The sequence below is a fragment of the Gekko japonicus genome, unplaced genomic scaffold, assembly GCF_001447785.1.
Source record: "Gekko japonicus isolate JY-2015 unplaced genomic scaffold, Gekko_japonicus_V1.1 scaffold622, whole genome shotgun sequence".
NCBI lineage: Eukaryota > Metazoa > Chordata > Lepidosauria > Squamata > Gekkonidae > Gekko > Gekko japonicus.
Genome location: NW_015175988.1, coordinates 464960 through 477387, shown reverse-complemented (window position 1 = coordinate 477387; position 12428 = coordinate 464960). Strand labels below are relative to the sequence as shown.

General features: G+C 45.8%; 1 protein-coding gene across 1 annotated transcript; it reads left to right on the top strand.

Annotated features, from left to right (window-relative positions):
• The first annotated feature begins 625 nt into the window (after positions 1-625).
• KIAA1456 (KIAA1456 ortholog) lies at positions 626-9777 on the top strand. The gene is made up of 3 exons (XM_015426320.1): positions 626-779; positions 5693-5866; positions 8747-9777. The coding sequence occupies exons 1-3, from the start codon at positions 626-628 to the stop codon at positions 9775-9777; spliced, it is 1359 nt and encodes a 452-aa protein (XP_015281806.1).
• The last annotated feature ends 2651 nt before the right edge of the window (positions 9778-12428 follow it).

Here is a 12428-nt window from a genome sequence, read left to right as displayed (position 1 = left end):
ATAGCCTGGGAAGAATCTATGAACATTTAAGAAATGTGATTTATGGTTTCAAGTGTGGCTGTGTAATCTCTAATTGCGTTGGCTCTCCTGCATTCCTTTATGCGCTGCTTGTTTCCTAGGAGGCGATCCATAAACAAGCTTTCGCCTCTTCTGACTGCCCGAATAACAGTAGCGGCCGTTCTGTGACTTTGGGGGCTTTTCTGAGAGGGCGGGGTGGGTGGGGGAAGAAGAGCTGGGGGGGGGAATGTAACATGCAGTTAGACCCTGCATTGAAAGGGGAGAACCACTTATTAGAGTCACTGAGTGAATACAAAAACAGGGAAAGTGGGATAACGTGTTTAGCATAAAACCAAAACAAGCAGGGGATTTGTGCCTCAACTAACAAATTTCAGCATGAAATGAAGAATGTGTTTCTTTCTATAGAGAAATGTTGGGGGGGGGCTGCTCCCCCTGTAGGTTTTTAAGAGAGCCGTTGTCTTCCACATTGGGTCTCAACGGTAGTGGCTTGGGGTTGGGCTGGGATTGAACGGTATTATGCGTGAGGCTTTGTGTGTTGTGCTTCTGGGATTCATCTCAATAACGCGGTGTTGCTGTCTGAACGCATGTTTGGCCTGCTTCTTGCAGGATGGAGCAAGAGGCTTCTCAGCTAGAAAAGAAACATGTACACAGTGTCTATGAAAGCACAGCCGCCTACTTCAGTGATCTGCAGAGCAAAGCATGGCCTCGTGTTCGACAGTTTCTACTCGAACAACAGCCAGGAAGCCTCATCGCTGACATAGGTAAGGTGTGACTGTTGCAGAGTATAAATTCACATGAGATACTAATAACAGAAGAAAAGGCTTCTGTGTCACATTCCATGCAATGACAAGGTTGTGCTGAAAATTTTGATGTTCCTATACACTGTAATGCATGGCCCAGGTTATGCAGTTGATTGTTAATTTATTGTCCTAAAATACATAGGATTAGATCCTACCAGCTTTTCTGCTCAGTCTTGCTGGATTCTTCTGCACAGTGCAACCCCCTTCCCATATGGTGTGTGTCCACATGGATACCACAGGCCTGGCACAACCTTCTCATGGGGTGGAAGTGGCCCCTCCTCCCTCTTCCGCCTACAAAAAAGCTGGTAGGATCCAATCCGCCAACTCCAGCCCAGATCCCCAAATGTGCTTTGTTGTGCAGACAGAGGCCAGAGGGTCTGAGCTTCTCATTCACGTTATGCATTCCTTTGCACAAGGCTCTTTTTGTAGAAAAAGCCCAGCAGGAACTCATTAGCGTAATAGGCCACACCCAGCAGCAGGGACTCATTAGCATATTGGGCCACACCCATGACAGCACAGCTCATTAGCACATTAGGCCACACCCACATGTTACCAGAAGTGTGGTTATCCAGGCACACCCACCTTTTGCTTGTTATTCTGTTTACCTTGTTTGTTGTCAAAACCCAGGGCCTTTTTTTATAGCAGGAACTCCTTTGCATGTTAGGCCACACACCCCTAATGTAGCCAGTCCTAATGAGTTCCTGCTGTTGGGTGTGGCCTATTATGCTAATGAGTTCCTGCTGGGTGTGGCCAACTTGGGAGCCAGCCGGAACTCCGTTCCTGTGCGTTCCTGCCCCAAAATAGCCCTGCCTTTGCATAAGTGAGTTGCTCTTTTCTGTTCTTGTGAGTGGGTTAGGAGTTTGGCATGTACATCAGAATACCTGCAGCTGGAGCAGTTGTAGGGTGATGTCTTACCCGTATCTGATTTTCAGCACATGGAGTGTTTTTTTGGGTTTTTTTAGTGTAATAAGAGCCATGCTGGATCAGACCAACGATTCACCTAGTTCAGCATTGTTTTCAACAGAGCCCTTCCAGATGCTCTTGGGCAAGCTAGCAAATTAAGGCATGAAAGCAACATTGCTCCCCATTTTGTCCCTGACATCTGGCACCTGGTCTTTGAACCTTGAGGAGGAACACATGCAAGCTGTCGAGGAGCACAGTCTGCTCCATCAATGAAATTGGGCTTTTGGCTCAACAAAAGCCTACGCCACAACAGATTTCTTCATCTGCAACTTGCCACAAGGCTTGTCTTTGTGCTGTGAGTAACATACTGTGGGTAGCTTTGAATGCCTAAATGCTCTAAATGCTGTGCTATGTACACGTAACTCTATGCTGCACTGTGGTGTTTGATTCCTAGAGTGTTTTTTAAAGAAATGTGCGGGCTGCTGCTTTGGAAATGTTGCTCTCTTGCTATTTTCATGTGCTCTCTTGCCCTCTTATAGCTCTTGTGGCATGGCCTTGCAGATAATACTCCCTTTAGCAGACCAACAATACACAGTACTGTTCCTGAAAGAAATTCCAGGCTTTTCAACAGAATTGCTACTAATGCAATGATGTCTTTCGCCTGGCAGCTCCCTGGCCTCTCCCCACTGTAAATGTTATTCTCTGTCCCTTGCCTCTGACTGTGGTACACTTTCCAAAACCTCACTGGGAAAAAAGAAATGTCTGCCAGTGATTTTTTCATTGAAATAGCTCACTTCTTGGCAATACTTTCAAACCGTTCCCGCAGGGAGTGAGTCAGAAAATGTAATCGCTCTTCACACTTAACAGGTGCGCACCTTTAATAAATACAAAGCCATGCTCCCATCCAGCAAGGGATACCTGTATGCCGAAACAGCTTTCCTGACATGTACAGCTGTGCTCACAGAGGTGTACCTGCGCCATAGTACTTATCCAGGCCCCACAGGACTGACTAGATCCGTCTTCTGATTCATGTATCTTAGTTGTTGCCCATGTGGGGCCCATTAGGGCCCCACATTAAAATGCATTTTGATTTTCCTATCTGAGAAGCTCTGAAAATGTGATTGATTGGGGGAGTGCTATATGCACAGGCTGGCATTAGAATGATAAACACACAGAGCTGCTGTAGGCAAAGAGCTGAGCCTAGGCGTGTAGCCAGAATCAAGGATGGGCATTGTTGGACCAGTGCCAAGGCCCCAGGCTTTGGAAGTATCCATTAGAATATAAGAAGAGTCCTGCTGGATCAGATCAGTGGTCCATGTAGTCCAGCATCCTGTCTCACACAGTGGCCAACAACAAGCTCCTCTGGACGGTCAGCAATGGGGCATAGAGGCTGAGGCCTTCTCCTGATGTTGCCTCCTGGCTCTGGGATTCAGAGGATCAGTGCCTCTGAATGTGGAGGATCCCTTTAGTCATCACGGCTAGTAGCCACTGGTAGACCTATCCATGAATCTTTTAAAGCCATCTATGCCTGTGGCCATCACTACATCCTCTGGCAGTGGATCCCATGTTTTAATTACTTGTTCTGAAAAGAACTATTTCCTTATGTCCTGAATTTACTGCCCATCAGCTTCATTGGATACTTTCAAGTTCTACAGTTTTGGGAGAGGGAGAAAAAGTTCTCTATGTCAACTCTCTCCACCCTGTGCATAATTGTATAAAGCTCTGTCACGTCCCCCCCCCCTTTGTTTGTCTCTTTTCTAAACTGAAAAGTCCCAGACTCTTCAGCCTTTTCTCATGGGAAAGGGGATCCAACCTCTTAATCATCCTGGTTGCCTTCTTCTGTACTTCTCCAGCTCTGCAATGTCCTTTCTGAGAAGTGGTGACCAAAACTGCACACAGTATTCCAAATGAGGCTGTGCCATAGATCTGTTTATAATGTTGGGTGTTTTATTTTCAATCTCTATCTAATAATTCCCAGCATAGATTTTGCCTTTTTTCAGTGCTGTAGCCCACTGGGTTGGCATTTTCATTGAGCTACAGTGTAAACTAAACCATGCTTCTTTTAATTGTTCTAAGGGCAACTTAATCTGCAATGATAACAAGCCTATCCTGCAAAACAAACCTACACTACAAAATAGGGTTGCCAAGTGTCACTTACTTCTTCCGCGGGGGACTCCCAGGTGGCTCCCGGAGTGTAAGCGCGCGCCGCGTGCATGTCACCAGGAAGTGACGTTATGATGGCAGGCACGCTGGGGGCGGGGCCACGACCATACAAGGGAAAACCATAGTGTTTCTAATGAGTTCCTGCTGTTGGGTGTGGCCTATTATGCTAATGAGTTCCTGCTGGGCGTGGCCAACTCAGGAGCCAGCCGGAACTCCGTTCCTGTGCGTTCCTGCCCCAAAATAGCCCCGAGTATAGCCTTTGACTTTTTCCACTGCTGCAGCACACTGGGTTGATACTTTCATTGAGCTATCTACTACGACCCCAAGATCTTTTCCCCTCTCAATCTCAGCAAGTACAGACCCCATAAACCAATACCTGAAGTTGGGATTTTTTTGTTCCACTTTAAACTTAACAACATTGAACTTCATCTGCCACACTGTTGCCCACTCACCCAGTTTGTGGAGATCCTACAAGAGCTCTTCAGTCAGCCTTAGTTTTCATCATCCTGAATCATTTTGTGTCATCTGCAAACTTGGCCACTACACTACTCACCCCTAGTTCCAGATCATTTATGAATAAATTAAATAGCACTGGCCCCAATACTGATCCTTGTGGGACCCCACTGCTTGCTTCCCTCCATTATGAGAACTGTCCATTTATTTCTACTCTTTGCTTCCTGTCATTTAACCAATTTTTAATCCATAGAGAACCTGTCCTCTTATCCCATGACTGCTAAGTTTGCTCAGGAGTCTTTGCCTTGTGAAAAGCCTTTTGAAAGTCCAAGTCTACTGCGTCACTGTTATTTACATGCTTGTTCACTTTCTCAAAGCACCCCAAAAGTTTGGTGAGGCAGGACTTCCCTTTGTAGAAGCCATGCTGGTTTTCCCTCAGCGGGCTTTGTTCCTCTATGTGTCTAACAATTCTACCCTTGATTACAGTTCCTACTAATTTGCCTGGGATGGATGTTAGACTGACTGGCCTGTAATTACCTTGTTCCCCTCTGGAACCCTTTTAAAAAATCGATGTAATGGGTTAGTAGATCAACAGCAATGAATACAGCCTGCTCTCTCACTCTGTCTCTCTGGTTGCTGGGAGTGGTTGCAATGTCCCGCCCCCCCCTACATGCATTCCACCACCACAGGGGGAGTTGCTGGCTCTTCCGTTTCCTCTCATTCTCCTCTGCCAGACAGAGGCCTGCAGAAGTGGCTGCTTGCCTGTTCACTCACCTGCTCAAGTGAGCAGTGCTGACTGCTAGTAGGAGTAGGGGCAGCAGCCAACCAGAGGGAGAGGGCATGCTCGGAAGCAGTCATGGCTGCTCATTTGCAGTGGCAAAAGAAGATGGTATTTCTGGCCACTGTGTGATACAGAGTGTTGGACTGGATGGGCCTTTGGCCTGATCCAACATTGGCGTCTCTTATGTTCTCTCTTATGTTCTTATCCCCTTGCCTCCTCTCTCTGTCTGGGTCATTGCTGCTTCTGGAAGGCCCTGCTAGGGAGTATCTTGCCAAGAGTCCCCCGGATCTATGACTGGCCCTGTCCAGTGGCCTGTATTATCTGACACTGGATATTCTTTGGAAATATGCATGGAGTGGATTGACGATTCAAATGAAGGATTAGCTTTGACTTCTGGCCACTATTTAAGGTTGATCTTTATTTCTGTCGGTTGTTAAGGGGCAATATTTCTCCTCTTGTGAAGAACTGCACAAATGATTGAGCCATGGTGGAATTGTGTACTTGGGTGTATTTTCCCCCTGTATACGGGATGAAAACTCTTTGCATAACAGTTTTTTGTTTTTCTTCCCCCAAGGATGTGGGACTGGGAAGTATCTTGGCGTCAACAGCCAGGTGTATAATCTGGGCTGCGATTACTGCGGCCCTTTGGTGGAGATTGCAAGAAATAATGGTTGTGAAGTGATGATCTGTGACAACCTTAATCTTCCTTTTCGGGGCCAGTGCTTAAACGCCATCATCTCTGTCGGAGGTAAGGAAGTTAAAGCAGTCTGCGCGTCTGACAAAAATCACCTGTCCACTGTGTTTTCTGATAACTATGAAAAACGCAATCAATATGTACTGACAACTTCTTTCAGTGTACAGTGCTCAGCTCTACATCAATGCCTGCTGGTTTTGTCCTGAAAGAGCAGAGATGATAACCATTCTTGTCAGCAGCTGTGCAAAGGTTTTTAAAAAAAGAAGCTTGCAGCAGTCTTTAGCAAGCAGAGGGATATGAAATAAATTTTCTTCTTCAGTTTAGCATAAAAGAGAGCGCCTGAGGCTTAGGCTGGGGGTGGGAGGAGCAGGAATTAGCTCTTGGGTACGAAGAAGAAGGAGGAGGGATTTATACCCTGCCTTTTACTACCCAAAGGAGTCTCAGAGCGGCTTACAAGCCCTTTCCCTCCCCCTCCCCACAACAGACACCCTATGGGGCTGAGAGAACTCTCTCGAGAACTGCCCTTGAGAGAACAGCTCTGAAAGAACTTATGACTGACCTAAGGTCACACCAGCAGCTGCATGTGGAGGAGTGGGGAATCAAACCCTGTTCTCCCAGATTAGAGTCTGCTCGCCCAACCACTACACCAAACTGGTTCTTGTAATGGGGCAAACAGAGCATGTTGTCCATTCCCCTTTCTGGCTAGACAAGAAAAGAAACAGTGCAGCTTTTAAAAATGACATATGGGGTTGGATCCTGTGACTCCTTTCCCCTGAGTTGGAATGCTATTACTGTCCTCTACGAAGCCGTCCTTTTCTCCATCAGAGGAGGTCTTAGCAGAAGAAAATTATAGGATCCAGCTCAGCAGAAAGGAGTCATAGGATCCAACCCAGTATATGTAGATATAGATATATATATAAAAAATTTGACATTAGTTTATCTATTACAATACCAAAAATATTTTAAATTTGTTATTACGCATGAGCAATTCGAGCTTCAGGGAACTGTTTAACCACCCTAATTGATTGGTTAAAGATTGCAGCCTACTTGAATGAGTCTATAAATTTATCTACTGGAATGTGTAGGCTAAAATGAGAAGCTAGGTGGGAAACTGGCTGGGGTGGGGCTTTCAGCTAGGGACTGGCCATGCTCCCAGTCTCCCCCCATCTGTTACAGGGATGAGTCATCCGCATTTCTCATAAGAAGAGCCCTGCGCTGGATTGGACTAGTTGTCTATTTAGTTGGGCTTTCTCCTTCTAACGGTGGCCAAGCAAGTTGTCTGCATTTGTCAGCATTTTCTGCTTGCAAAGGAGGACTTGTTTTTTTTGCAGTTGAGTTAAAACTGAACAGTTCTGAGGCAAAGTCTGCAGAGAGCCCAGGGCAGAGACTCCGGCTCAAACTAGGGTTGCCAACCCCCCCAGTTTGCCAGGGGTCCCCCGTTTTTTTTTGGGGGGGGTTCTACCCGCCACCGGCCAGATGGCCGGTGGGGAAGCCCCACCCCCAACACCTTAAGTGTGTGCAACCATGTTTCATCCCAAGCGCGAACTCCGCAAGCTTGCAGGGAAAAGCCAGCTTCGTTCTTGAAAGGGAAACGCAGCTGCTCTTAAAGGGGAAACGCCGGCTGCCGGCTACTTTAACTGCAGGGAACTGCAGTTTCTGGAGATCCGGTGCACGGGCGGGTGGGGGGGGCGGCAGACGTCCCCAACGTGACATCATCACGTGGAGATGCCCCACCCCCTCCAGGAACGCCCCCAAAGTTCCCTGCTGGGGGTGGAAGATGGACTTGGCAACCCTAGCTCAAACTCATCATCAGGAAAGGCAAAGCCAGGCACATGTTGTTTCTAGCTCCTTATTGGACGATGAGCGACTGTGGATCTGTTACTTACTCCTGAATGTCTGCATTTAGCTTAATACTGTATGTCATAATGAACAGAATGTATTGAAATTATTTATCCCCAACGCCACCTTGTACTAAAGGGCCAGTGGGTTTTTTTGATAGCTTCACATAAACAGGGTTGTATTCTTCTGCATGAGTATAGAAAAAATACAGGATGCAGTGGGTGGGTAGAGAGTCCAGTTTCCTGGGATCTTGGCTTCCCTTTCATTTTTCCAAGGCAAGTTTCTGGGATGCACAGCTGTGAAGATGATGTTCTTGAACCTTGAGGAGGCACGTCTGAACAGTTTTTCCAGTGGTTAGATGCTGGAGCTACAATTGGGGAGTCTCCACCTCCTGGAAGTTCCAGGCCCCCAAGATGTTACGTTTGCCCAAACTAGGGCCAGAACGTTTTCGGTGGCGGATCCTACCTGGTGGAATGAACTCCCGGAGGAGATCCGGGCCCTGCGGGACCTTATACAGTTCCGCAGGGCCTGCAAGACAGAGCTCTTCCGCCAGGCTTTTGAGTAGGAGCCGCCGCCACCACTATTCCACTACCGTGGTACTGTTTCATCATCTACCCCTATTATGTGGGGGTATATGTCGCCTGGCGGAAGTGGGGAGAACATCACTGCTGGAGCCCTCACTATTTAATAAAGCTGGCCGTCGATTTGGGATTACTGTCCATCTTGGGGATTTAGATACAGGATAATAGAGCACCTTAAATACTGTTATGAATTTTATTGTGGATATGTAATATTGTTTTATTGTATTTTATCTATTTAATCCGGCATTAGCCGCTTGTTAGCCACCCTGAGCCGCTTGGAAGGGCGGGATATAAATCTCAAAATAAATAAATAAATAAAATAAATAACTCCACTGCCATTGTTCTGTCAGCAAAACCAGAATAAATGGTGTAAAACTGCACAATGTATCTCAACTGTAGAACTGAGATGTTCCTGGGACAGAATTTTAATGGTAACTTAACGTTGGTCAAGATTTTGTATTGCTCAGAGTCTGCTGATTGCTGAACACAAATTCCTCTTTTGCTTCTTTCCCAGTGATTCACCATTTCTCCACTAAGCAAAGACGAATCAAGGCAATAAAGGAGATGGCCAGGCTGCTGGTCCCTGGAGGACAGATGATGATATACGTCTGGGCCATGGAACAAAAGACGCGGCGCTTTGAGAAACAAGACGTGTTTGTTCCCTGGGACAGAGCCTTGTGCTCTCAGCTCCTTTCCGAATCCAATAAGGCCGGGCTCAGGAACGATCTCGTGCGTGCTGTAAAACCACAGACTCCGCACGCACCGCACCTGACGGACTCTGAATACCTTTGCCCTCTTGCCCTTGACCAGAAGCATCCCCACAGGACTGAGAGCTGCTTACCTGAAGCCTGCTGCGTGAAAATGTCCGACGAGGAAGAAAACCGGTTTTACAGTGTTCTGGGGCGATCCTTTCGTGCCTGGTTCTCCTCCAGATCTTTGGACGAGTCAGCCTTGCGGAAGCCAAACGGGAAGCTGGAGCCTCTGAAGAACATGGCTGGGTGGAGGAACAGCACTGTATCCATCCAGCCGTCAAGGCACTGCAGTTTAGATTTAGGTTGTCAGGGAGCTTTGCTGAAAGGGCAAAGGTTAGACGACTACGAGGAAGTGTTTATGAAGCACGTGGCTTGCAAGAAAATGGAATGGCTGAGAGCCTCGAGGTCGCTGAGGGACTTCAACGGTGAGCCACCTGTATTAGCTCAAAATAAGAATGGAGAAACCTTGTTTCTGAGTGACCCTGTAGAAAACAGAAGCAACGGCTACATCTATCAAGGCAGCGGTCGTTCCCTTTCAGGCAGACATTTTAGAAGAACGTCATCTACCGGCTCCAGTGACTCTATTGTAGATGCTGCTGTAGCTGTGGAAGATCAGACGGCTCATGGACTGGATACAAAAGCCTTCATGCGCTATTACCATGTTTTTCGGGAAGGGGAGCTGTGCTCTCTGCTGGAAGAAAGTGTGCCTGAGGTTCACGTACTGAGTTCAAGCTACGATCATGGGAACTGGTGCATCATCGTAGAGAAAACAGATGTGCCACTGCAAGTGTAACTGTGGGGTGAAAAATACCCCCAAGAACTTCAGACTCTGCTCCCTGTGGAATTTAAAAGCATTTGTCTGTCTGTCACTCGCATTATGTGCATCTGTACGAGTCGTGCATTGTGAAAAGAGATGCTTGACATCGGGCTGAAAAATTAGCTGTCACATCCAGCCATCATAATTTAATGTTGCCTTTAGGAAACCTGTTTTTATATATATATATATATTTATATATATATATAAAACAGGTTATGTATGTATGTAAAGTTTTGTTTTAGAGGTAAAACTTTTTTTAAGGTAAGGGGCAAGGCACACCCACCCACCCACACATTTAAAATAGCAGATGTCAAGCCTGAATCCACAGGCATCCACCTGTGTGAGTCTTTTCTTTGCTGAGCTTTTGGTTCCCACGTATTGTTAGCAAGATTCATCTTATTCCCCACCCTCTGGTTAGGGACCATAATACTTTCACATTCTGTGTAGTAACTTTTCCCGCTGTTGGCAAAAATGTCCATAGCACTTCCTACAATGTTGCTTTTCCACTTTTCTTTTTAACAGTCTAAGGTGAGTGCTTTAGCGCTAAACCGCTATAGCACTGAAGTGCTTTAGCGGCACCACTGAGATGCATTGACTCCATTGATTCAATGCATCTCAATGGTATCACTATAGCACTTCAGTACTTGGAGAAAAACCCTATGGAGAGCACTGTAGCGCTAAACCACTATAGCACTGAAGTGCTATAGTGGTTTAGCGCTACAGTGCTCTCCATAGGGTTTTTCTCCAAGTACTGAAGTGCTATAGTGATACCATTGAGATGCATTGAATCAATGGAGTCAATGCATCTCAGTGGTGCCGCTAAAGCACTTCAGTGCTATAGCGGTTTAGCGCTAAAGCACTCACCTTAGACTGTTAAAAAGAAAAGTGGAAAAGCAACATTGTAGGAAGTGCTATGGACATTTTAAACAGCACATCACTCTGATTCAGAAGCACAATGAAGGGGTTGAAAACAAGAAAAAGTAGTTTCTCTCAAAAATGGCTCAGCCGTGCTTTGCTAACCTGACACAAGCAGGTTTGTATGAACAGGTAAATAAATTCTGCTAGCAGTTGGTTTCTAAAATGGGTCTGTGAAATGACAGGAAAAAATCCATTAGCAACCACTTACTAAAACAGAATATACGAAGGCATTGAAAAGGGCATATGAAAATCAAGGCCATTGCAGGTAGAAGCAGTTATAAACAACATCCACCAAAACAAAAACTCTCTCGAAGGTGACCATATTCCTTTTACTCCCCACATCTTTTAAAATCCGCTCTTTCTAAAAAAGAGAGGTTCATTTCAACCAAGGAAGCTGGCCCTGTACTATTCAGTATCAATGACAAGCATGGTTTAAGGCTGCAAACCTGTACTCACTTGCATGCACAGCTTCCAAACACAGGCCTAATGCACTCCATTACAAACCTTGATCATGTCACCCCCTCAGCCGTTGTTTCTCCAAGCTAAAGAGCCCCAAGCGCTTTAACCTTTCTTCATATGGAAAGTGTTCCAACCCTTTTATCATTCCAGTTGCCCTTTTCTGCACTTTTTCCAACGCTATAATATCCTTTTTGAGGTGTGATGACCAGAACTGTACACAGTACTCCAAATGAGGTCGCACCATGGATTTATTCAGGGGCATTGTGATATTGGCTGATCTGTTTTCAATTCCCTTCCTAATAATCCCCAGCATAGCATGGGCCTTTTTAATTGCAGTCACACATTGTCTTGACATTTTCATTGGTTATCTACTATGACTCCAAGACCTCTCTCTTGGTCAGTCTCTGCCAGTTGGAACCCCATCAATGTTTATTTATAGTTAGGATTTTTGGCCCCAATGTGTTTATCACTTTGCACGTGGCCACATTGAACCCCATTTGCCACGTTGATGCCCACTTGCCCATCTTTGACAGATCCCTTTGGAGTGTCTCACAATCCTCCCTGGTTCTCACCACCCTGAACAACTTCGTGTCATCTGCAAATTTAGCCACTTCACTGCTTACTCCCAACTCCAAATCATTAATAAACAAGTCTCTTTCCCTGACTTCTGCCAAGTTCTTCTTTATTAGTGTTGTCAGTTTTTGGGTTTGTGGCACCTGTGCCTCAAATAGTTGTGTGACAGGCAGGGATTCAGCTGGTGAAGTATTCCCCATTAAGGAAATAAGGAGGCTATGGGTAGCTTTGCCTGCTGAATTTCCTCCTGCAATGCAGTTGTTAAAGGCACAAAGTCCTGTCCCTTCCCAGTCTATTCCTGGTACAACTTCTTCTGTCAGCTACTTCACTGAAGTGAGCTACTTCTGTAAATATTTTCCTGGACTGTCACAGCTTCACTGTACTTATATCAGGGCATTGAATCAGCTTTTCTCTGTTATCAAGATTCATCTTATTCCCCACCCTCTGGTTAGGGACCATAATACTTTCACATTCTGTGCAGTAAGTTTTCCCGCTGTTGGCACTCAAATGTTTGTTAGATACCAGTTGTTGTAGCAAAGCATTGTAAATGCCATTCATAGCAAGTAATGATTGTCACCAAAATACTAGCCTATTTGTGTCTGTCTATAACAGGAGATAAGCCAATGACTTTATGTGACGTTAGTGTTAGAACTTGCAATATGTTTGTTTGGGAAGAT

Excerpts from the sequence above, each read along its gene's own strand:
- KIAA1456 (XM_015426320.1), top strand. The coding sequence starts at position 626 with ATGGAGCAAGAGGCTTCTCAGCTAGAAAAGAAACATGTACACAGTGTC. Across the intron at positions 780-5,692 it reads AAGCCTCATCGCTGACATAG|GATGTGGGACTGGGAAGTAT; the intron begins GTAAGGTGTGAC and ends TCTTCCCCCAAG. Across the intron at positions 5,867-8,746 it reads CGCCATCATCTCTGTCGGAG|TGATTCACCATTTCTCCACT; the intron begins GTAAGGAAGTTA and ends CTTCTTTCCCAG.